Genomic DNA, 27,992 nt, shown 5'->3' on the forward strand with positions numbered 1-27,992 from the left:
TATATGTCAGCAAACTTCACAAAAAAAGGTATTTATAATTCAAGTACATACATTATTTAAGTTCTAGCTTCTTAACTTGAAACAACAAAAATAATTTTCAACCTTTATTTTTTCTGCCACACAGTACATCTGAACTAAATTTCTCACTTTTAAGAATTTTCCAGCATGAAAAACAGGCTTCTGCTATACAAACTATTTAGGAAAACTATACATAATTACAAGAAATGATTATTTGAACCTTGTCATCTTGATATGTTGAGATATAAATAAATTTGTGAAACCCACCAGAAAAGTCACTAACCCATTTCTGATTTTTTGAGATTGTTTGCTAGTAAATTTTATATAGCTAATGAACATGTTTATAACCAATCGGTAATGCTGTGTTACATTTGCAACTCATTTAATGGGAAAAGTGTTGTAATTGTTCTGTACATTTCATTCACCAACTCTGTCTGTGTTACATTCTAGTGATCCAAATAATAACCTTTACATACAGAAAATATTCTGGAGAAATCTTTATAATACATGAATAACTACCATTCAAATTTTAAAATTACATTGTCATTTCACCCTTTGCATTTGAACCTTGTTCTGTGATGCAAGTTACTAATACTATTATGTTTAGCTACTCTTAAGAAAACAACAAGATGCAACTCTCACATCATATTCACAAGCTAATGTCGTTATAAAAGTTTGATTCTCCATAAATATCAGTTAACATTTCACCCTCTTAATTGTCACCTACAAAATTTTCAACAAAGTTTCATTAAGAAACTGCAACTTTCATCATGCCATCTCATGCACTGCACATTATGGACTATGTGCCACTTACGTGATAAGGCTTCCAACGATTTGGTGAAATACCAATAGAAATTCTACATAAATTATAATCAACAGGATTCTTCCAAAATTTTAAAAAGAATTCATGAAGCCAACTGTAACTATCATGATTTCCTTAGAACCTTAAAAAAAATAAGAAAATAACAACACTACAAGATAATAGCCTTGAAATCATGCACAAGCCTATACCACATCCAACATTTTTAAACAGGGCTGTCAGTGAGAATCTTCATAATGGTTCTTCAGGATTTTTACAAAATATATCTTCAGAGAATGAAAACAAGACTATAAACCTATTACAACTCCTAGAGATAAATATGCACTCCCTATAACCAGATGTTAACATGGATATTTGAGAGGCAAACCTCTTAATTTTACAGGGCAGGTCTCATACATATCTACATCCAGTACAATCACTGTCCAAGTCTTATACATACCTACATTATCCTTTACAGGAAGATGTACGAACCAAATGTTGTTACTGCTGATAATCTACTACTACAAGTATAAAAAAAAAAACAGTCCTTCAGTACTAAACATTTCTGTCACTAGAATCATAACACTGCCAATAAAATAAGCTTAAATTTCAATGATAGTTTATATCATATTTCTAAATTGTTTTTTTAATAATATCATTAGCATTATCAATGTAAGTTTCTTGTGCTTGGCCCCTAAGTGATATGTTTCTGTTTTAATTTTTCAAGACTTACAATCAGTGATATTATAAGCTTTGATAAATGATCAAGGTCTCCATTTTCTTGACTTATGATATTAACAGCATAAGTTTAGGTTAAAAATGTTTGATTTTTGGGTACAATAAACTTCATATTTCTGTGTTTTTATATCTTAATACTACTAATATTGTTCGTTAATATCAAATTAGAATGTTTTGTACTCTCGTTCTACCATATATAAGGTTTCTTTTTTTATTACTTCATATTAGTGATGTTATGAACTGTACTTTTGAATTTGCTGTGAATCAAAGTTTTTTACTGGAGTGAACAGATTACATAATGTGTATGGTCTGTTATATTTGGTCATTATCATATAATTTTTAATCATATAATTTACTTAAATTATTATAGTTTCCTAATCTTAGTCTTCACTTGTACAACCTTTTCATGTCGTTTATGATGTAACTTAACCAACTCCCTTTAAGATTAACTATGTAACTGTTAAAAGGTGTTATGATATGGAGGATATTTCAGGGTGAAATTAAAATAAATTAATAATGAATGAATACATTTATATGTATACACGTATTTCAACATTTATTCACCACTTAATTTACTCAGTACTTACTCATTCAATCCTTTAAATTTGTATTCATTCTTTGCTTTTTTTTAATATTTCAATGCCCCAAAGACAGCCATGTTAAGCAAATATAGTAGATAGCATCAGTTCAATCATTGGGTAATCCAATAAGAATTAGAAATAGACTGCTACTGAGTGGAAAGATATGATAATTTAGTAATGAAAACATGCATAACATTATGTTTATTGTAGAAGATGAAACAATGTGAGAGTGCAATCTTTACTTGTGACATGAAAATTGCATGACTCATAAATATGTTACAGTTTTGTCAAAGATACCCTAAAAAGCACATCTGAATATTACATTCTGGTGTTTCAAAGCTGTAGGTTTCAAATTCACAACCAACAACAACTTTGGTTAAATAACTGGCAATGAATTAAACATGTGGCTATCTTCGAATATGACTTTATTTTTCTTTAGTGAATTATTTGTTTAAATAAATCTAACATTAGTCATCAGTTAGCATTAGTGAAATAAATTTTAAATTATAGTAAAAAATTGCCATCAATTTTATTCCAACTTTAGCCTATATGAAAATTAATTATTTTAAGAGTAATCTCAATTTCAGTTAGTATAAGTTAACTTTTTGGTAATTTCAAACCACATCTCTGAATCTCTGTGGGAAAGCTAGATTTTATAATACGTTAATAAATCTTTAATTATAAGCTCAAATATTTTGTTGTTGTAGATAAGATTCCAATTTAAATTGCTACCTGTTGCTCATATAGATCCTGTCACCCTAACAACAAAAAGTTTTCATATATTAAGTGCTACTCCAAAAAGTATATGCCTACAAAAAATGACCAGGTCAGTACACAATTTTCAACCAACTAAACTTTCCTTGTAAAAACAAAGTTTATTCAATATATATATTTGGTTGCTGCTTTACAATAAAATTTGTAACTTTAATTACTAATTTCCATAAAAATCCAACAAATTCATATCATATTTGTATAAAGTGTAACTAGAAAAGGTATCTATGTAAATATACATTGAAGTTTATGTCTAATAAAGAGAATCTGACAAGTAGAGAACAGCATGTTGACTTAGTTGAAATTTCTCACTAGTACTTACTTTGTGAAGAGGTATTTAAAATGTGAAATGTTTTGTACTTAATATGACAGATAATGGCTTAAACAGAAAAGCTACCTGCAGTTGCAAAATCTTTAAAGTTATATTAAAAGATTTATCACAGTTTCATAATGCTGTCTTAATCTTTGTCAGTCAAAGAAAATAGATTAAGATAATTCAAAGGTTAAGTTACACTGACAGGAAGGGAGATTATGACTAGAAAAACTAATATATATACATTAGTTTGTCATAACTTGAAAAACAAGCCAAAACAAAAATAAACAAAAACACTACACTAACTGAAAAGATCCCTGGGTACAAGTTATAAAGTGGAATTATAAAATATAACCTGTGATCTTTTCAATTAGAGCAGCATTTTTTGTTATGGCTTGTCTTTTAAGTTATAACAAACAAATAAAATTAGTCAGAGGTTTGGATTTGCTGTTTTTAATGCAGTCCTTCTTTGTGATTTTGCTTATTTAACTTCAATAAAATGTATTCATTTTCACTAATATATATTGAATAAAGCTATAATAAAGGATGAAGTCAGGCAAACCACAGCCAATAAAAACCAATGGCTCAAAATATTATCAATTGTTTATTCTTTAGTAATTTACCTAACCTCATCTTTTATCTTGGGAATATTTGTAACAGGTTCATGAGTCATGAACAGTTTTGAAGTAAAGAGTGCATTTTCATATCACTAACAATAAATATGATTCCACACCAGGTGCTTTTATTATAACATTCTTCCTTTCAATAGCGCTCTCCTGTTAATCCCTCATGAATAAACCAATGGTGGAAATACCATTAACTAGCCTTGACAGATTTATAGATATAAGTACTAGAATAAATAACTAAATATTGCAATAAATTCACATCTTTTTTTTTTCCTTAGTTCACACAATATTTATTCATCGATTTATTAATTTAAGTAAAATATCAGTATGAAATATTTTCTGTAATACTATTTTGCTAAGAAATAACATTTGGTGTACTGAAACTTGCATTTGGTTGATGTCTGTGTGTGTGTGTCTATATAATTGTTTTTTTTTTAACGTCAGTATAGTTATGAGAAGCAAAACTGATTCAAAATATGTTGGACCATGATGTCCTTGGACTTGCATACAAAGAAAGACAACAAAAATCCACCAATAAAGACATTCAAATACAGTTAGATGTTTACTGGAAATAAGCCACATGTACAAGATAAAGGTAAGAGTAAACAGGCTAAAAATCTCTAATAGCAATAATGAGAGACAAATTTGTAGTCATTCTTCTAAGCCACTAAACTTTATTTTTAACCTAACAATGTTCTTTATCTATTTGTATTGCTTTTTAATATATTATCCAAGAAAATAGAGTCCTATTATTTAATCCTGTTTCATCTATTTTTTTGCACATAAAAATTTTACAATTTGCAAACTTTGAGTAACACAAAACATGCTTATTTTAAACCTTGAAATTTCGATTATTAAAACAGTAAACCCATAAAAATGTTTCAATCTTTTCAATTCAAATTAATTTATATAAGAAACCATATGTAAATGAGGCAAAAAAACAAAACACAAAACTTACGTAAACTCAGTACTGATTTTTTTAATAACAAATCAAAGTACATTTCACAAAAAATTCTCCGTAAAAGTATTATATATCGCATGTGAAAAATGACATATAGCCATAAATATTATCATAAAAGGAGGAGGGAAACTAGAGATTTTAACTAAATCTCAACTATTACCAAAATACTGTTGACACAGTCTCTAGAAAGTAACTGGCATGCTAAACAGTTTTCATAATATAGCAAATAATTATCATTACTAACAGCATTGTTAACAGCCAAGTCATTGATATCATAAATTGTGTTTTGAGAATTTTACCTATCATAATTCTAAGACATGCAGTATAATTCTTTTTCAATACACTTGAAGGAAACAGCTTCTTATTAGGATGTATCTACAATAATTTTATTTTAAACTTTAGTTGAGGCTTTGAAATTAGTTAATTCTTATAACTAAAAACATGTATGGTTAGAAATTACTATTAATAACCTTCTTATACATTTATTTGAATAATTCTACAATCTCATTAACTGTTAATGTGAGACCACTAACAACCATTATGTTAAAACCACCAGTAATGGTATCAGGTAACAAAGCTGAGCCTATATTTAGATATAACAACATATTATTTGTATCACACAGCTAACTTACAAAGAAAAAATGTCTTTCAATGACTTATTTTCTCAGTTCCATACTATATCAGCAAAATCAATAACACAAATGAACAGATATTTCCCTTATACTCAGTACCAACAAATGTGTTTATGGAACATGTTGAAGATTTTATATAATACTGCTGATTGATAATTATGGAAACATAATATCCTCAAGTTATTATTTTCTCCCACAAAGAATATTAAAATAAAAGTTTAAAGTTAACTGTGTGACTGTAAAGATACAGTCTTGTTTTAAAGATACCCTAACCTCAAAATGTCACTTGTTTCAATGAAAAGTTGTAGACTCTCTTTCAAAAGGTATCCTTGATCTAATGTTTCATTGGCTAAGTGTCTTAATGTAAAGATGTAAAATGAGTTCTAGACATCCAGACATAATACATCATTAGCCATTTGTCTTAATATAAAGATGCAGGATGTACTTTGTAAAGGTGTGTAAGACTTCATTAGCCAACTGTCTCAATGCAAAGTTACAGACTGAGTTCTAGAAACATCCTGACTTAACATATCATTAAATGCTGCAACATTTAATTACAAATAATATTTTATAAAAACAAGCCTTAAGTACAACACACAGCATCAATGTTACACAAATGCTACAATCTGACAGTTTTTAATCAAATACATAGCCTCCTCACTAATCAGTTTTCTCACCAAGTAAGCTGTACTTTAAAACAGCTATTTCTTGAGTGTGACTGTGTCCACACTGGTTTTTGCAAGTTGTCTGAAACATCTGTGGGCATTATCCATCACGAATTGCCCAATTCATTGTAATGTATCCTTGTTAAATATTAATGGAGACTAACTTTAAAACTTGTAACAGTATAGTGAATTTAAGTAATCCAACTGCTTAGAGTATAGAACCTTTATTTAATTTATATTGTTACCAAAATATATCATTTAGTTTTACTCAAACATCTTCAAATGACAATTCATCACAAAAGAAACTGATAGAAGTTTGGGACAATTCAAAATATATGATTTTAATGTTATCTTTTCTATTAAACCCACTGCCAAATCTTAAATCCACATCTTTCGCATTATGAAACTGGAATATAGACATTAAAAACACAATAATGTCAACATATTGGCGTATACGAAACATTTTAATAGTACTAATAAACAATTTTATAATATAAAATTTGTTACTTTTCTTTAACTGGATTCTCAAAATTCAGCTTTAGAACTTCATCAGAAGCATTTCACTAAAACATAAATTACAAAGCAAAATGTTAGAAGTCAAATTAAAAAATAAATTTGGTGTTATAATGTTGTTTATGACAAGTACTAGAATAATTTCAATTTTAGCATTAGCTAACTAAGTGCATCAAACAGTTTTTGTTAATGATTGTTCTATCTGAATAGTAGGTATTTAGGTATCTCTACATTTTACAACATGACAAGTTAACTAGTGGTAATTTACATATTTATGTATAGTAGTATATTAACTTTTTAATATTACAAGAGATTAACTTAATGCATTTCAATTATGCTATGGTACACACTGGTTAAGTTATGCTGTTAAAATCATAACTCTGAATAAAACACATTATAAAGCAAGTCTTTTGTTTTCAAATATTCAACACTGGAATGAGAATATGTAAAATTCAGTCATTTACTACATATATTACAGATATCAGGAAATGTGTTGGTATAAGCCTAAAGAACTATCTGAATTTGAATATATCACACAGGTCTTCAGAACAAAACTTGTCTGGCATTATAGTAGTATTAAAGCTAGAATTATGTCTACTCAGAATGTAACAGACTTCATAAAAATGATAAAATTATCTGTGTACCTAAGTATTTTCACAATAAACATATATCTTAACACTAAATGCACTAAAGCCTTAGACAAAAATGCTGTCGATAAACCAGTTTAGTGGATCAAGTAGTGGTTCAAGGGTAAGTCATGTAATAAACCAAAAACATAAAAATAGTAAGTGTTTAAACTGGACCACACTAAAGAAAAACTAAGACAAAATAAACAGACCATACCATTCAGCTGCTTGGATACCCTTGACCCACTACCAGAGAAGCATGCAAAACCCAAGGTTGGCAAAGCAAAGCTATCTTAACTATTCATTTATACTATAATAAACCTCAGGAACATAAAAAAGCACCTAATTCATTCAGTATCTTACCAGTTTTAATTGTGGTAGACCTCTAATACCAACTTAGGCACAAGTTGATAGAAATTTAGAATATAATAAAATGTACTGTAAGTTAATTATCTATTAATACACAAACACACACATGTATATATATCTATAAACGTAATTAAAACTTATATCTGTGTGAAGCTTTCTAAAAATAAACTTAAGACAAATTATAGTTCAGACAAGTGTCAGAGGCAGAAAGTATAAAATCTATTTTATTCTTTGGTGGCCAGCACTTAAAACTCAATAAATCTGATGTGTTGAAATAAACAGTTTGAATAGTATAGTGTGAAGTATACAATACTGATGTGTTCCTTCTTAAGTGTATAAGACAAGAAAGTTAATTTTAGTTTTTCTATGTGGCTATAAATAGATTACAATTACTTTATTATATATGTATTACATAATACCGTTAATAAATTATAGGCTAAACCTTCAAGTATAATCTCAGTATGTAATACTTAAAAATTCCATTATATCTGAAAATATTATCAGTAAAGTTAATGATTAAGAAACCTAATTTTCTCATATGAGATTCATGTTAAAACTCTTTTGTCTTTGCTATCACAGTTTAAAACATACCTTTCTTCTAAAACAAAAATGTGAAAAGTATCTTTGAATAAACCACCTTTGCTGATTTTATTGAATACTGAATATCTCAAGGGGGGGGGATGAATTATCCTTTTGTAATTCAAACATGTCTACCTTTATTACACACACACACACACACACACACATGTACATCTATTTCTACTAACATGTTAATGACATTATTCATTATGATTAAAGTAATTCAATTCTGCCACACATGCTTGAAATATTTTCATAGTTTCAAAGACATCATTAAACCAGATGAGAATAACATTACACATTAATGATGGGTTGAATATTATGCATAGAATAAACTACAAAAACAGACTTATACTGAAGCACTATATGAAAACATCTATTTAGTTTCCTAACATTATACAGACACATATATAGTTTGGTAAGACAAAAAGAATTGTTGGTTCATTTATAACACTGTCCAAAGGAAAAAGAAATATACAAAAAAATGTACACAGTTGAATAATTTTTCTGTAGAGAAGTCTTAAGTTACATAAAATGATTCAGTATAACTTGATACAATTCTGTAAACATAGAATGTATAGTAGATATTCTAAGTTCAATCACACAAAATTATTAACCACTTCTGCTTCTTGCATTTTAGCACACTACAAAAAGTAACTTTTTCCATATCTGTTTATATATCATACACACATACATATATAAACAATGAATAACACAGTATAGGTATAACTATAACATACATCACAAAATACTAAGAGCTACACTAGAATTGTACAACCAACTCTCAGTAATACAGAAATAACAGACAAGTAGATCACAGCAACTGTGATCACTGAAGCCAGCATCTGTAACTGGGGTATGGTAGTGGGTCCAGGGCTGTCTGCTGAATAGTTAAATATCCACTTGTCTCTCTCTCCTTCCTGTAGTAACCATAAAGATGATGTTACAACAACAAGTGTCTCAAACATATGACATCAGTTTGGTAGTTAATTGTTTTCACTGATAAGTATCTACCATAACAACAGTTCAACTGAAGCAAAATTAGAAAAACTTTTTCTACATCAAACACACAAGCAAACACTAATTCTACAGGAAGGGAATGGAATACATCTAGTCATGTCATGAAAGAGAAAGGATGGAGTTGACAACTTTGCATTGCTATTAATTTGCAAAATTAACCATATCTATGTAACAACTATTATTGAAATGCAATTCCTATTTGAATGTGCACTAAAAATAAACACATAAAAGAAATAGTACACATCCATCACTCACTGTGTAATAACTTAACTTCTGATCAGACAAAGACACCAACTACAGAAAAATTAAATATGAACTTGGTAATGAATACCGATAATTTAATATATTTTTCTTACATTTTTACTTATAAAGAATAGAATGCAGTTTCAGCAATTGGGTATCTTTGCTGTTAACAATATTTTCAACTGCAAATTGTTAATGTAAATAGCTTATTACACAATAACCTTTGCAGTAATCTGATCTGATTTCTACAGATTCTACAAACTTCCTCCTCAATTTTTAGATACTAAATCACTTATATATGTTCATTAATTTCTTTTCCTGTGTTTATTTTTAACCTTATCAGCACATTCAAGATAAACATGCTTATATTAAATTAGGTGTTTTTAAGTCTCATTATTTTTGACAAAAAGAAATACATTTTATATATATATAACTTAAAAATGTTGCTACACAATAAATTTGCTATAACGATAATTATGCTCAACAAAAAATACAAGATCAACAAAATGTTAAAATTGTGCACAAAAATAATAATATAGTGGACCAACAATATTACTGACTATTTACATACAGTAACCATAAAAGCAAGGTAATTAGATTTAAAAAAATTGCATGAAGGAAGAAAAACAATAAGCTTTTATAGTAAAAAAAATCTCTCACCATGGACTGTATGGATTCATCAACTTAAAATTTATAAGTTACAGATAAAAAGAAATCCATAAAAATAAATTTCAGCTATCTGTTGACAACCTGATTCATCAATTTATAAGTTCTGTCATGGCAGATTTCAATATAACAAGTTTCTGTACAGTGAGGGTTTACTCTCTTCACTTTTAGTAAGTAAACATGCTAACAGAATTAAGTCAAGAATGGACCAGTCAATTTCAAAAAAATCATGTGTATATGCAGCTACTGTAGTTAGACTTTTGGATACATTTCACCTTAAATATTCTCTCATCTTATTATCTTTGAAATAGCGTGAGGAAACATTTTTTGTCAAGCCAGAAAAGTTTACCAGTTAATGACAAACTACAGTAGGAATACCCATAAGAAAAAAACCAAAAAAACTTAAGGCAACACACCTACAAAAAACAATTGCTTTCATTTTATCACTTTCCTATGTTTTTTCATTTTTAGAATGACAACCAGTGTAATCTCACTTATCTATATAAGTATAATAGTACTGTCTACTGTCTGTCATACCTCCTTTGTCTCACATAAATGGATCTTCACCAAGGTCCGTGTGGAGGTGCATTAAAACTTGCAGTTAATGTTTTATATTTTGCAATTTTTATGTGCACTTTTGAATTTTTTTCTTAACAATTATATGTAAGGGCAGCAAATTTTCATATCCTTTCATTAATCATGCATTTACATAACTTCCATCAAGAAGATGGGTATTCCATCTAGTGACTAAATGTCATAACACATGTGACAAACATTTTGAAAAAACTTCTTCATGAGTAAGAAAATCAGTCCACAGTAAACAATTACAAATACACAGACCTAATTAATTTAATAATTATTGATGTTACTGAATGTTTACGCACAGGAATTTAATTTTAAAAAATATACACTAACAGAATACTGAAATATAAATTTTGTATGAAACCAAGTCCAGCATTACCAGAAATTAACTGTCAAAATTAAAGTAATACAAAATTATTTTGCACAATGAAGTACTCTCATTTGTGCTCAGTTTATTTAATACTGAATAGTTAACAGGGTTAATAACTGTATTCCCTGTACCAAATTACCTTCAAGGTAGGGAGTAGAATATAAATGAGGAAAAAATATAGTTATGTTTATAGAGAACAATACTGAGGAGAATGAAATGTATGTTATAACCTTTACCCAACAGAGGACAATGTAATGTACTATAATAAGGGCTTTACAAAATGCAAAATAAAATTTGCACTTCTGTTATGTCATGATAAAAAAAATTGGTTAATTGTAAATTAAACAGGTAGCACTGCTAATTCTGTGAAATAAAAGACGTATAATTCCCATTTAAACCAAACAACAAATTCCCTTTACAAACTGCACCTTTACTAACAATAGAAATCATACAATCCTTATTGATAATAAACAGATTCACTCCACAAACCATACCTTTACTAACAAGCAACAACAAATATACAACTCCTATGTAAACTATGCAGATTCCCTCCATAAGCTGTACTTTTACAAATAAGCAAAAAAACATACAATCCCTATTTAAACTAAAACATACCTTTCCACAAACCATACTTTTACTAACAAGTAATAAAAAACATACAATCCCTATTTAAACCCCATAACAGAATCCATGCACAGACTATACTTTTATGTAACTCTGTTTATTAAGACTACAGATAAACCTTCTCTGTGATACTTCTTGTTACTCTACAGTGGTTATCTAAAATTATTTAACATGCTATTTGCTTTGAAATGAATCTTACAACCTTTGTATGATAGGTATCCATAAAGTTACAGACTGTTCTAAACAATTTCACAATAAACTTGTGTATTTCACAGAACCTTGTACTTAAATTATAACCACCATATAAACCTTGAAGGTAAACATAACTTTGTAAGTACTTAATGTACCTTTGCAATTTTTGACAAGCTTTCAGTAAACATTACCATGTATTTTTATGTAAAAAAATTGAAATTTGTTTTGAGTTTCTACTAAAACTTTGTCCCTAAATAATGGAGTATGTTGACTGTTCATATATAGAAACTTCTATTTATGTATATTTACACTGCTGGCCAAAATCTTAAGGCCAATGAACATAAAGAAAAAATATGCATTTTGCATTGTTAGACTCAACCACTTATTTGAGTAGAACTTTGAAAGATGACAATAAGAAAAGGAAAAATAAAAATAAACTTTTTAGCATTTAATAGGGAAAATGTGAACACCACAAAATTAGTATACATATATATATATATATATATATATATATATATATGTTTTGTCAGCAGAGCTATATTTTATCTGTTATATTTATACCATAACTCTATATGGGGTTGGTCAACCTAGTAACCACAGCAAAAAATAATGAAATAAATCTAAATTATCCTTTATTTTCTTTCTAGAATGGCTGCAAGTTGTAACATGAAACTATAGTTATTTATCCTAAATAGCTTACAGCACATAACAGTAGACCTTTTTTTATACTTACTTTTGTTAACTTCTGAACCATCAACAGTTTATAATCATGCCACACAAGTTGTAAATTACTGTACTGAATTATGAAATGCATGAACTGCTTGGAAGCATGTATCAAGAAGAATACTCATTATATTACTTTTCATTATTTTACAAATATGAACCTAACGAATTTCTAGTGTTTATGTTTTAGCTACTTTTAATAAAGAATATCCATAAAAAGCATGAAATGTAGTACTCACCAGTTTTGTTATTTTCTTTGCTGTTGACTGTTAAAATTTAAGCCTGCATTTTATGTTAATAGTTCTACTACTACTACAACAAATAATTTCTTATTTAATTAAATACTGCATCTAAGAACATAGAATAATAACACAGAAAAGCAAACAATGTCCTGTAACTTTCACACTTTTCTAAATAAGAGCCTTTCAAAACTCAGCTAAGCTCACTGATATGATTTCTATGACAATAAATTTGAAACTGACTGATGAAGCAAAGTCCCGAACAGAAAAGTATGTAATATGTTATTTAAAATGTTAAATTTTTAGCTTTATACTGGTTATAAACAGTACAGTGTAAAATGTTACACTATTAATGATTTGCAAAAAGTGGGATTTGACAAGTAGGTGTAGTTTATGGCTCTCAGACAAATAAGATTAAAAGCCAAAAATTATGCTTTGCCCGAGTAATACTTATAATGAATAATTTACAATAAGTTACGTACTTCTCAAAGGGGTGGTAAATAATTCACAGAAGAGGATAGAACTAGTGAGAAAATGTTACAATTCTCATTCTGTGAAAGACTGAAGATTTTTTTTAAATATTTTCTTACATAATTTAATTTATTAACTACATTTCAATGCTAATTTTTGATACACTAATAACAAGTTGCAACTTGCAAAGTTTGACACACCCATTACAAAAAGGTTTATAGAAAATTATGAGAAGTAATTAATAAAGGTATTTTATAAAAAGCCAAATTATACACCACATGATCAGCTCATACTGAATAAGTTGTTACATGGTTTTAATGTTCCTGTCCCAGGTATTGTTTTAATGTCTTACATTCAATATTTTATTAAACTACTTTCTGTTTATGTCATACCAATTAGTATAGCATAAAATCTAATAATCCACATTTTAATAATACAAGTGTTATATGTTCTTAATTCTACAAGGCAATATTAAAAAAAAATAATCTTGATTTTCCCTTACTGTGACACACAACACACCTCTAGGCACCTTTTCTTCTCCTCCATCCCTTGAAAATTATAAAACTAAACAGATATTACTTACTACAGAATCATCACTGCTCAAATTAACCCTAATTTTTATAGCATTCAATTCTGTTTCATTACAGAACTATCAAATAGAAAATCAGACATTGTATAACACTGTGTTCTGAAGAGTTAATCATCAGTTTCACTCAGAGTACAAGCTCTTTTCTCATGAGAAAATTAAGGAGTAGCTTGGATGAATTTGTAAGAGCTCTTGTTACATAGTTAGAAAGCCAGAAACATTTTTGAGAGTTTGGGGAAATTGTTTATTTTGTTGTATGTTATTAGTCTATGTGTTTGGGTTCATTATTTAATTAAATAAAAATTATTTAGTGTAGTACAGCAGTATAAATATTGTAGGTTTACACATCTTCAACATCTGACAACAAGAAAAAATAAAAGACTGGCTAAGTACTTTATTTGTTGTTTTTATGCTTATTTTTTTATTTAATATCATAAAAGTAACTAAAATGTAAAGAGATGAATCTTTTCATGTTAGTTAAGATTTGATAAAATAATAATATAATAAAAATGTTTCATGAGGTATGATAATTCGATTGTGTAATATGAGTTGCATGTTTCCTGAGCAACTTACAACTTATAATGACACAGATTGTAGCCAGACATGGTTCAGAGAGCAATGAAACAATAAAATGTAATTATAAATAGATGTATAATGTTATGAGCTCAAAGCTACTTATGATAAATGAATATAATTTTATGTTATAATTTAAAGTTATTTTTGAAAGAAAAAAATATTAATTTAGATTTATCTTGATTGTTTTTTTTTGGGGGGGGGTGAAGAGTTATGTTAGTCATATTGAACAATGATGTATAGAGATAAGGTAGAGAAAGTAACAAATAAAACAAAGTGTTACTGAAAACAAACATCTGAAATATATTTAGGAAGTTTTAGACATTATACAAAAAAAATTTCAGGTTTTTGAGATAAAGAATAGTATTTTTAACCTCAACATAAACATAACTATGCACACAGATTATTTACACCAAATACCAAATATATTCATGGAGAATCTTTTTTTAGTTTATTAAAACTGCTTCAGTTATAATGTGAACTGAAAGACTGACAGATTTTGTGGAGATATACATGATATACTGAAAGGTAGAAGTAGTAAATATATAAAGATTTTAAATTAGTTTCAAGAGGCCACATAGCTGGTCAATTTGACCTAGCTCTGGTTAAGAGGTCTATAAACAAATGGTAAGTATTCCAAAGGGTACTGATTTCTCTTCAAATATGGCCAATATATATCTCTTCTTCTACAAATATTTATTTTTAAAACAAAAGTTTAAATCCCAATTTGTTTAACTATACATTCCAAGATATTGATGATTTAATTTGAATAAATAACTTATCCTTTGCCTTAAGTATAATATATCCTGAGGAACTGACAACAGATAAAAGCAGTAGCAATGACTGTTATGCTAATCGTCTAGACTTAGATAATTATAATAAATTATAATAAATAATAAATTGTCAATGATGGAAAACTCCCTGCTTAGAGATTGTTAGTTTAGCAAGGATGGCCTTGAATAAATAACTTCTCTTGCCTGTGTTTTACTTGAACCAATCTTTTACAATTTATAAGTTTCCTTTATGTCATTTTTATGCTTTAAGATATTTATAAGAATGGTGGTTGGGAGTTTTATATTGTAAAAAAAAATTGAGTAGTTCTATTTCTACTTTTAAAACTTAAATAATTTAAGGGTAACTGCTTTCCAACATCTGGTTGCAGACAACAAATGACAGTAGAAAATGAGATGTGAATTTAAGAACTCACCTCCACACCAATGTTTTGATTTTCCATGATGCTCAGCTTGTTTAACTTTGGCATTTTAGGTTTTGTTTGACAGAAGATATCCCTAACACTTTTTGGGTGATATTACTATTAGCTTTATTCTATTATGTCTATAAATGACTAAAATTGAAATGCATTATGTGATGATATATATACATGTGTGTGTATACAAGAATAACATAAATGAACAAAAGTTTCTAAAGGTGAAGTTTATATTTTATGCAGGTATAACATAAAAATTAAAAAACTATGAATTTTAAAATCAAGTAGGGATCCTGATACAAAAAGTAATGAAATTAGAATTGAAACTACAACCACACATTTATAAAATTTAATCCCTACCTTGGCAGCCTTACAGCCTTATCTGCAGGCCAAAGTAAGGATTGCTTTAATAGGTTTGTGACTGTGGTTTTAATTCTTCTGAAAGTTATAGCTATCAGGGATATGTCTATACTGAAAATTTAAAGATGTTGTGCATGCCCATTCCATTCACATATAAGCACTGAACAAATAAACAGGGGAAAAAAGTAAAACTTTAATGGAAAGTAGGAATCATTGGTCATTCACAGAATTGCTAAAAGTATCTAAAACAAAATAAATAATGCAGTAAGATGCACACACACAAGTAAAAAAAATACTAATTCCACAAATTTTAAAAAAGATTTTAATATCCAAATTAGTTGGCATATAACTGTATAACTAAATCTGTATAACTAAATGAAGCAGTCTATATTTGCCAACCAAAGCAGGGATTGAAAATATCTTTAAAATCTATCCAACTGCTATCACTTTTCCTGTCTGTACACTTTTTTATTGTAACATTTATTTTGTTTTGGATGCTTCTTATACTAATTCTAGGAATAACCAAAGAACTTTACTTTCTATTAAAATTGTATTTTTCCTCCTATTAAAAGGCAGTTATTATCTAATTGGCTTACAATTAACCATCACATGGATTTAAGTTCAATTAGCTTGAAACAACAAATATACACGAATTCTTAACATTTAAACACAAAAAGCATGTCATTACTGTTTAACCTTACGGAGACAAACTGTTAATTTCACCATTTTGTAGTCACCATGTAACCACACAAATTTGAATATAGTAAGTGTAGTTTTACAAAATTTGGCAAATTCTAAGTAAACATTACCAGCTTTTTGTATAAAAAAAATCACATCTTAAATATTTTTTTACTAAAGATTTATTTGTGAATTTATGAAACCTTTGCATATTGTCTCAGTGAAAGGTGATTTTTCACAATAAAATATTTTTTAACCTTGAATTTTTTATGTTTTATTGGTAAAATTACCAGAACCTCCTGAATGAAGATCCAGATTTTTATGGATAAAATCTTGAACTTTCTCTAACTGAAGACAAACTGTGGTAAACTTTGAAAAATATGAAGTAAAATCAAAAATACCCTTTACTCTCTACAATGGCTGTAATTACACTAACATTTATCTATCCCACATAACCCCAGGCTCCTATGTTTCACACCCACTTTTATTTAATTTCATTATTTTATTGTTCTTTGAAGAAAAAGCAATACATTACCAGAAAAGAACTTCAGATAAACAAACTACTGAGTTACCTCATGTGAGAACAACCCATGTGTTTCTTGTAAGTACATTTATTTATTTTTCATTTATGTTTCTTGTCTAGGCTAATTGTTTTCTAGCTTGAACATTTTAGTTATTTTAATTTTAAAAATTAACAAGAAAAAAATATAAATATAAAAACCAAAATATTTAGCATTTAATTTAGTCTTAAGATCTTTTGCATTTGAGTGCATGGTTTAACAATCCTATTTTTGTTACTATTTTGGTTGTCCAAGAATAATTCATGACCTTCAAATATGCATTTTACAGCATAAAAATATATGCTACACCAGATGTCCCAAAGCTACTATAATTCACTTGGTTTTCTAATTAACTTAAATATAGGTTAAAAAATTTTTTACTGCTGAGAGCAATGTCTTTAGTCTAAACACACCAATCTCTATGAGGTATCATTGGCTTTTACCATTAAAGCAAAACATACATTTGTTTATGTAGGATACAGCATATTCTTTCACTGGGTAATAAATTTGTCCAGCAACAATATCAGAGAGAATTGCAAAGGATATAGGAGTGTTGTGTCAATGTGGGTTGAACAAATAGACATCTTAGTAAATTGACAAAAAGTTAAAATTCTATACCATGCTGTGTCAATTAATATCTATAGTATGTGTTTTTAAGTGGTTGAACAATAAGTAGATCTAATAAGGTAAGAAACATCAATGTATAAGTGAGAAGTCAGAGTGATACTACCGTGCCACTACTATTATGAAAAAGTAATGCTATGAAGCTTTCATTTTAGTTTATATTGGATGCTAATAAATCAGAAACAGAGTAATGAAATATAATAAAAGTTCAGTTCTAGCAGTGTATTCCTAAGCCAGTCAAACATCCACTAGCTGTATGAAATGTGTACATCTCACTTATACATGCTTGAACTACTATCAATCAGTGCACTTGTTAGGGGCTCATGCCAGGGTTTAAATAAATTGAAAATTAAGTACTAAAAAGTTTCTAACTTTATTAACATTTTTCACACACTTCATATTCTAATAAAACCCCATTTCACTAGTCAAGTATTTATACCACCAGTTAATCATAAACTGAATACAATGGGGTCCTGCTATAGCAGAGTCTGCTATGGTACAGAAGTCAGTATGAGTCTGTCTTAGACCCAAAAATTTTAATTTATCCTTTCAGAATATATTTCTAGTATGTTTAAATATAACTACCCCACTTATGGCAGACTTCCCCACATGATATTGATTGCCATCCAATAAGCAATTAAATAAAATTTTATTTTCAAACCTTTTTATTTCAGATCTCACTTCATAAGACATTCTTAATTTAAATAAATATTTAATTTTTACAAAACTGTATTCTTTATTAGCTGATGGATGTTTGGTTATGTCTTTGTTATTTTATAATAAGACATCTTTGATAGATTGTTTAGGCAGAGTATGCATGATAAAACTTCATAGAATGAACGGAAACTGCCTGTTGTGGAGACACAAGTGTAGAGTATAACGTTTCGAAAGTCTTACGCTTTTCATCTTCAAATCAGTGTGTGTGGAGGTGCTGACAGTCTTTTATAGTGTCCTGGTAGATTGTGGAGAGCATGTGATGATTGGTTGGATTATTACTGTTTCTGATTGGAGAAGAGATTTCTTGTAGATTCAACTAATGGCAGCCACAGGTTACTCACCTCTTATCCAGAATCTCTGTCAAGTGAAGATTTAACAGTGTTAATATAAAATGATTCTTTGAATTTTCTTGTCTTCCAGAATTTGTCTGTGTCGATGATTCTAGTTTTCTCCCAGTTTATTCTGTGTCCAGTTGATGTGGCATGCTCTTCAATGGCTGAATTTTGTGTTTTTGTGAGTCTTGTACTATCTTTATATTTTTTTATTCTTGTTGTGAGTTTTCTTTCCGTTTCTCCAATGTATGTACTGTTGCAGGAACACGGCATTTTGTGGATGACATTTTTGAGATTCTCCAGACAACGACTGCTGAATGACAACTCTCTACCACACAGAACACATATGAAAATAGATGCCATAATGGAACTAACAACCATTTGTCTACAATCAACCTATTTCTAATACAATGAGGAATTCTACGAACAAACATATGGTCTAGCCATGGGATCACCACTCTCTCCAATCCTAGCAGATATTTTCATAAAAGACTTTGAAAAAAAGAGCCCTTTCATTCACACCAATAAAACCAACTTTCTGCAGACTTTATGTCGACAACACCTTTGCTATTTGGCCCCACAGTCATGAAAACTTACCAGCCTTCTTAGAACATCTCAATTCTGTGGACAAAAGAATTCACTTCACTCTGGAAATAGACGGACAAAACAGTTTATCGTTTCTTGACATACTCATCAGCAAACAAGCAAGACAAATAACCACAATTGTATACAGAAAACCCACCCACACTGCCAGTCCTATCATGCAACCTCGATAAAACGTGGTATAATCCAATGCCTATATAAGAGAGCAGGAAACATTTGTAATAAGACATCCATCAAAGCAGAACGCCAAAAGATTGTAAACAAAATGGTTACATCTCCTCCTTCATCAAAAACTCCTTGAAGAAGACCATGACAGAAAGAAAAGATCAGAAATTTATCATCATTTACCTACCATACCCACAACATTTCAGTGAGAAACTCAAATGCATAGCCAAAAAATTCAACAAAGAAGTCTGGTGGAAATTCTACAATACCTTAAGGTCTGTTCTGGTAAAAAACAGAGACCTACCAAAAAGAATCTCAAAAATGTCATCTGTGAAATTCTGTGTTCCTGCAACGATACATACGTTGGAGAAACGGGAAGAAAACTTGCAACAAGAATAAAAGAACATAAAGATAGTGCAAGACTCATGAAAACACAAAATTCAGCCACTGGAGAGAATGCCATGTCAACTGGACAGAGAATAAACTGGCAGAAAACTAGAATCATTGACACAGACAAATTCTGGAAGACAAGAAAAAATCAAAGAATCATTTTGTATTAACACTATTAAACCTTCACTTAACAGAGATTCCGGATTAGAGGTGAGTAACCTGTGGCTGCCATTGGTTGAATCTACAAGAAATCTCTCCTCCAATCAGAAACAGTAATAATCCAACCAATCATAACATGCTCTCCACAATCCACCAGGACACTATAAAAGACCATCAGCACATACACACACACTGATCCATCACTTTAATACCTAAATTTTAAGTGTTTAAAGTCCAGTTAATCCAAGTCATGAGTCTTAATTATGTTGGCTTACTGTGTTTGCATCTCTCTGCTCCCCTCACTTCGACAATATTTACACCACGTAATTCTTCGGATGCTTGTGATTGTTGTGCTGAACCTTTTCCCTTTGTTCTTCGTTTTCTCTCCAGCTCATTGGCCCATTTCTCAGCTGTTTCCCGATGCTCCTCAATTAGATACATAAAACTGTGAACTTAAAGGTCATTAGTGACTATCGCTCTTGAATAACAACCAACATGCCACTCTAATTCAGTTAATTATTTTTGTGATCAGGTGACTAATTTATTCTTGCCTCGTGTGGGGTGAAGAGAAACAATAGTTTCTGACCGCCCCGGGTTATTTTTCGTTCCTTGTTGGGGAATGGAATAATAAGTTAACCCAAATACATACCCAGAATCCTCCACACACGCTGATTTGAAGATGAAAGGCAGAAGACTTTCAAAACATTATACTCTACACTTGTTTCTCCACAACAGGCAGTTGCCATCCACTCTATGAGGTTTCACAATAAGACATCTAGTTAGATTTAGAATCAGCAATGATATGACAGCCTTACAACTAATTAAGAAACTTAGCCAACAAAATTTTTGCATCATAATTGTTTTTTTTTTTTTTTGCTGTTTAAATACAGGCCAATTTGAAAATTTAGCCATCTGAACTTCTATTGATTCCATACAACAATCAACATGAAATAATGACTAGAAAGTCATGAAACAAAACATTTTATATTATTGTTGAGAGCTGAAAATCACCAACGAGATCAAAGAAGGCATTACTCAAGCATCTGTTTGGAAAATAATGGGAAAGGCTGAAACAATGTTTTATAGGTGACTTAATGATAAGTACATCACATTGGATGGTTTCTTTGTTTATTAATCTGCTTTAACCAGTTTATTGGTAGTTCTACATTAGAACATGGTCTCACAACATAAATTTCCAATATGTTTAAAGAGACTTAGTAAAAAAACACACATATATATATATACATTTAGATACTTACATTGTCCTGGTGTTGGTGTCACTGAACTTGGTTTAGTGATAGGTTCCACATAATTTGAAGGAAATAATCCAATCTTTCCATTCATTTCACCTCTCCACCAAGATGGATCATCTTTATTAATAACAATTATTACTTGACCTTTTTGGAATGTTAGTTCATCCTCATGTTGCTGTGTAAAAGGATACAAGGCCACCACTTTTTCTAGAAAGAAAAATATGAAGTCATTTTCTTTACAACCTACACATACTAAATGAATCTCACTGTTTTAATAACTATCCAAAATGAAAAGGTAGTTTTGTATTGTCAAGATACACATTTTACAACCTTTTCACAGTTATATTCAAGTGTATACTAATAAACTTAACAGAAAATCATACCTCAGAATTTAACTTTTTATATTATCCAAGCTTTAATTTCTTAATTCCAAAAGAAATTTAAAATTCTTTATATTCACTTCTATGTGTCATGTAAAGCATGAATTTTTCCATTCTCTTATTTTATAATTTATCTTTTTTTTCAATACTTTTAGAGGGCAATCAAACTAAAGACGCTAAAAATTCAAAATATAGAAATAAAACTGCCCATCTTCTCAACTTATATATGTATATACATATATATGTAAATCTGAGATTCCCATTAATGAAGCTCCTCCCATCTTGTCATGGCTCTGAATGAACTTATCAATACACATACTTTTATGAACATGTTTATAACCAATAAAAAGAATGTTTCATTGCTCTACAAGAATCAGCTGAAAGAATCTGTCATGATAAAAAGACTGTTTAGTTTACATGTTAAAGTAGTTTATTTTGCAAATAGATATTTTATGATTTAGTTTTTTTATTACAAGAAAGTTAAAAAGAGGCAATTATTAGAGACTGTGTTACTCACTGATGTCAAGCATATAGCAAGCAGATGATTTGGTAATAAACATATAAACAGTATGAAATGAGTGTGAAAGAGCAAACAGAGAAAAACAAAAGAAGAGAGCAAAGTCATGGCCAATGAAAGGTTCAGCATGTAGTAAACTACTGTAGCAGTGCTAGGTCTAATGTTTAATATGTTAGAGCAAAACTAACAATAGAAAAGGAGATAAGAAAAATAATTCATTTCAATAAAGCATGGTTCTAACTATTAAGAAAGGCAGCCAAACAATTACTAGAAGAGTAACATATGACTGTGGTAACTCACACCAAAACTGTAAGTGAATTATACACAAAATAATAGTGCAACAGAAATAGGGAAAGGCAGTTTGTCTGGTTAACTGAAATTCTAAACCAGCCAAATAGGCCTAAGTGGACTTTCGACAAGAAAACCACATAGTGTTTAAGATTTCCATATAATTACTATAAAGATTTCTTGTACACATGTACAACTTGTTTCACATATATATATATATATATATATATATTATTTTGAAAAAAGGAAGTGCATGATGTTTATTTGTCATTAAATGTGTATCTCAGGACAGCTGGAGGAGTATACACATGATGAAAAAAATCCCACCAAATTAGAAACTTTCATCACAGATGCCTATAGGAATCAAGAAAATGTGACAACAGTTAAAAAAAGTAACAGCATAAAATGATCTAATAATGTTAACTTCCTCTCTAAACCTACAGCTAAAGAACATGGTTTCACAGTAGCAACTAAACTTTCTAATCAAGTGTGTTTAAACATGTTTTCCCTTGAATAAATTTTTATTCTATTCCAAAGAACTATTTCTGTGAAAAATATATATGTAAAAATGGCTGGTTTGGGTTGAGAAATTTATGTAGAGGAGCAAACAACGTTTCTACCTTCTTCGGTCATCGTCAAGTTCACAAAGAAAGAGGTAACAAACACAAACAAATGCAAAATTAAAGAAGCCTTACTTATACAACAACTCAAGCCCAAAATAAACCAGTACAAAAGAACACCTTTATACCTATATTAATAAATATAATCAAACATCTAAGCATGCCCTCTACATTCCTACACTCAGTTACACAACCCCCTTCAAACAAGTGGTCAGCTATCGGTCGTTACCTCTTTCTTTCTTTGTGAACCTGACAATGACTGAAGAAAGTCAAAACATTGTTCCCTCCTCTACATAAAAAATTTTCTCAACCCAAACCAGCCGTTTTTACATATATATTTTTCTCTACAAGTGGGTTTTCTTGTTATCATTGATTATTATTTCTATGAAAATAAAGAGACAAAATCCAACAAAATATTGCAAACTTAACCTCTATTACAACCAACATTAAAACTGATGGCATTGTTTCACACATTAATTCTATATCTGAAATTTATTCAACTACAGATTCAACAACTCATGCAGTTTCCATGTCTTATTAAACACCCTTTTAATACCACAAAGCAATAACCTCTCCATACTAAAAAAGATTAAAATGAAACTTGCGAATGTAAGGAAAGAAATCAGCTTATGGCAGTTCTACTGAAAGACTGTCTTGGCTTACATGTACAATTTTGATGCTGTTATTAAACTGCATTCTAACATGTTTCAATAATACATAAGGCCTGCTATTATGAATTACGCATGTGTTTCACATAGTGACAAGCACAGCAATACTCTTTACACCTGATGTCATAGCTCTCTACCCACATATATGCACAGACAGCAGTTACGTCAAAGCAGTGTGCAAGTTCATGTTGAATCACAAAACAAATGTAGAAATGTACAGACTGACAATATATAATGTCTGAGAAATCTTGCATTTTCTACTACACAATTAATATTTTCATTTTGAGACAAACTATAACTTCAACTCAGTGGTGTATCAGAGGGTAAACATAGTAGGTATTATTTAGGATACAAGATTTATGCACATTTTAGAGAGAAATGGCACTTCACTGGTAGCATCATGATACCAACACCAACAATGATCTCTGGTTTAAATATATTGCTGACGAAGTTGAGCTATAGAGTCACTCTTTTCCTTCTTTAAATTTTAGACCATCTAAGTTCCACAGGCTCCAATGTCCAATTCACCTTGAATCACTCACATGACAATAATATATAATTTAACTTCATAAACCAATTAGAAAAGCCCTCTTCCTTAACTTCGACTCCAACAATCTAAAATCTTCTGAGAAAGGCACAATTATCAAAGAATTAGAGAGATTCAATTACAACTGCAGTGACAAAAAACAATACATGCTCAGAACAAAAACCACTTCTGACCAATGAATATACATCTTCTTACATCAAATTTTCATAACTATGATGTACAAAAATCAGCATTACACTTCCAACATGAAAGAAAAGCAAAAAATAAACAAGCAGTATAAAAAATCAGTTTTCCACAAAAAACACCCCCAAAAAAAGATTACATTTAACAGCAATAACTGATGAAGCTATGTCCATGAAAATAAAAACTATAACAGATACTCTATACTGAAAACAATGTAATAAAATATTCCATGAGGTAGATTAAAATTCTCTCTTTTGGTTATAAGTGACATCATAAAGTGACAGATGAAATTATTGGCAATTTGTGAAAAAGATGATGCGACGAGTAGGTTTGAATTTTTAATTTATATCTCTATAACAAAACTGAAGGCTACAAAAATTAGCCTTTTCCTTAATAATATCTGTGTTATAATGAGTAATTCATGTTAAGGTCCATATTACAGAACAGTATGATAAATAAATTAGAGAATTGGCAAGATATTGACAATTTATTAAAATATTTCCTTATAAAATTCAGAAATTAAAGTCTAGTATTAACTATGTTTTGATGCAAAATTTATTCATATACTTAGATAATAAAGTGGTTTAATTAAATGTTCAATGTAACTCTTTAAAATGATATATGTAATTTAACCTGTCTATAGTGAAAGGATTAAACACAGGTTATTACTTTAGATGTATCCAAAACATCTGTGAACTATCATACAACTCACTTAAGACTGAAAGCTAGAACCTAAGCAGATATTTCAATAAGCTTGTTTTGTGTGCTTTTAGAACATGTGGCCCTAAAAGAATTCAACTGATTAGCATTTCTGTAGTTGTAGTAAGATTTGGGAAAAATGATAGATCATTAAAATTATAAATAAAAAAATAAAACATTCAAATCTAACAAGTTTATATATATATAAAACCACATTTATTCCTATGTTACAAAACTGAAAATTAGTAATATTAGAAATTTCAAATCAATAAGTAATCAACAGTTTCACATTATTGGAATAAAATATATCTGAGCCTATATATATATACATATATACACTGCTGGCCAAAATCTTAAGCCAATGCATTTTGCATTGTTAGACTCAACCACTTATTTGAGTAGAGCTTATTCGAAAATAAGAAAAGGGAATAATAAAAATAAACTTTTTTAGCATTTAATAGGAAAATATGAACACTATGAAATTAGCCTAAATACTAGCTGGTCACAAGATTAAAACCATACCAAAAAGAAGTCCTAAACAGGGTAGGAAATGCCCAACAAAAGGTCTCAGTAGTGAGCTGCATGGCCGTCATTGCAAATAACTTCAAACATTCACTTTGGTATGGTCAATATAAGCGTTTGCAGAAGGCTGGCTGGAATGTTATTCCAAGTGCTGAAGATGGCTTTACAAAGATCATGCACTGTTTGGAACTAATGTCCATTTCTACAGACTTCCCTTGCCACCCACCCCCAAACATTTTCAATGAGGTTCAGTTTGGGTGAACACTCTGGATGGTCCAAAACAATCATGTTATTCGCCATGAAAAAGTCCTTTGTCCTGCAGGCATTGTGGATTGCAGCATTGTTCTGCCGAGAGATCCAGCCATTTCCACACAAGCGAGGGTATTCAGTCAATAAAGACGATCTCTTCAACATGCTAATGTAGCCAGCTACTTTTTGACACCCCAGTATAACCTGAAGCTCCATTGTTCCATAGAAGGAGAAAGCACCCCAGATCATGATGGACCCTCCTCCACTTTGTTGTTTAGAAAATGTCTCCAGTGGGATATCCTCATCATGTCACTAATATTGGAAGCCATCTGGACCATACAGGTTAAATTTTTTCTCATCAGAGAACAAAACCATTGTCCACTTTTCTAAGTCTCATGTTTGGTGCTTCTCAGCAAAGTTTAACTGAGCTGTTTCATGGTGTGGAAGGAGCCGTTGCCATTGAAGACGTTTACGGTTTTTAAAGCCTTTCTCTCGTAAATACCGTCTTATTGTTCTTAAGCAGCATTCTGCATCCGTAAGGGCCTTAATCTGGTTCAACAATCGGCTGGTGTCATGCCGGACAACCCGTCAAATCCTCCTGCTCAATGCCAGCAAAATTTTCTTGAGCCGACCACTCAAAATTCTCGTTCCATTTCCCTCAGGGTCTTTTAAGAAATTTGCAACAGCAGTTTTACTATGCCCAATCTCACCAGCGATGGCACATTGAGAGAGATCTTCCTTTTGCGGCTTGACAATTCTGCCACATTCAAACTCTGTCAACCCTTCGCCATGTTTTTACCCAATGTAACACAGGAGATGTCAGTGGGAGATGTTGACAATGCTAATGCTTGAACACAAATAACTAAATTTCGTTACGTGTTTACTGATTAACCCTTCATTTCAGTATGGTCTTAAAACTTTTGACCAGCTAGTATTCAGGCTAATTTCATAGTGTTCACATTTTCCTTATTAAATGCTAAAAAAGTTTTTTATTTTTATTTTTCATTTTCTTATTTTTATCTTTCAAAGCTCTTAGGTTTGGTATCAAATTATATTATAACAACACTTTTAGTACTATACATTAGTTAATGTCATAATTTAAATGTAAATATTAAAAACATATGCTCAAAAATAAATTTGTGTGGCATATGATATGTTGAATGCAGCATTGTTTCAAATTACATTTATCCAAATCAAATGTAAAGGTAACTTACAGGTCATCTTTTTAAGACAGCTAACGATTTCCAAAAGACTAGAGGTAACTACCAATTAGCATTAGTTTCAACAGTACACAAGATATTTAAAATTTTCTTTTAATGGGCTTGTGAATATGGAAATCAAGTCTTTGGCTGTATAATGGTTAATAAGCATGTGTGAAACAGATTTTGGGTCAGTGGTTAAAAGATACATTGTGAATTAAATGAAACAGTATACAATTTTATCATGTACTGATTCTTAGTTCATCATAATTTCTGTATTTATAGGATACACCTGAGGTTTAAAAATATCCAATGGTTATAATGCTTCATGTTTGAATTCACTGTGTTTTATATATAAACTTTATTGCCGAGTTATTAATTTTTATGAATGCAAATTCAGAGGTAATCGAAACAGATGGCATGGGTTGTAAAACAGAGATTTATAAAAAGCTGTATTTTTCTTGTATGTACAACATTTTTCACACATTTTAAGAAAAACATATATGTTTTATCCTTTTTTACTCAGTTTATGCTGAACAGCTACAGAGGCTCAAAAGAAACTGTCAAACTTGTGTAACTGTTCTTTTATGCG

The 27,992-nt window shown here is 29.9% G+C and overlaps 1 protein-coding gene and 1 long non-coding RNA gene across 20 annotated transcripts in view; both read right to left on the bottom strand.

The window, feature by feature from the left end:
* The window catches only part of Dap160 (dynamin associated protein 160), a 261,924-nt gene that overhangs the window by 86,764 nt on the left and 147,168 nt on the right, over positions 1 to 27,992 (bottom strand). For all 19 annotated transcript variants that reach the window (XR_013031922.1, XR_013031923.1, XM_076516402.1 and 16 more), the window contains one exon: positions 21,535 to 21,735. Coding sequence is in view for 17 of the 19 variants with exons in the window: in XM_076516402.1 (XP_076372517.1) it covers positions 21,535 to 21,735 (201 nt within the window). In the remaining 2 variants the exon portion in view is untranslated. The remainder of the gene's footprint in view (positions 1 to 21,534; positions 21,736 to 27,992) is intronic.
* On the bottom strand, positions 8,338 to 21,522 carry LOC143257553 (uncharacterized). Its single transcript, XR_013031924.1, has 2 exons — positions 20,551 to 21,522; positions 8,338 to 9,111 (listed from the first exon to the last, which is right to left on the bottom strand). It is a non-coding gene; the product is annotated as an uncharacterized LOC143257553 (long non-coding RNA).

This window comes from Tachypleus tridentatus, chromosome 7 (genome assembly GCF_004210375.1).
Source record: "Tachypleus tridentatus isolate NWPU-2018 chromosome 7, ASM421037v1, whole genome shotgun sequence".
Classification (NCBI taxonomy): domain Eukaryota; kingdom Metazoa; phylum Arthropoda; class Merostomata; order Xiphosura; family Limulidae; genus Tachypleus; species Tachypleus tridentatus.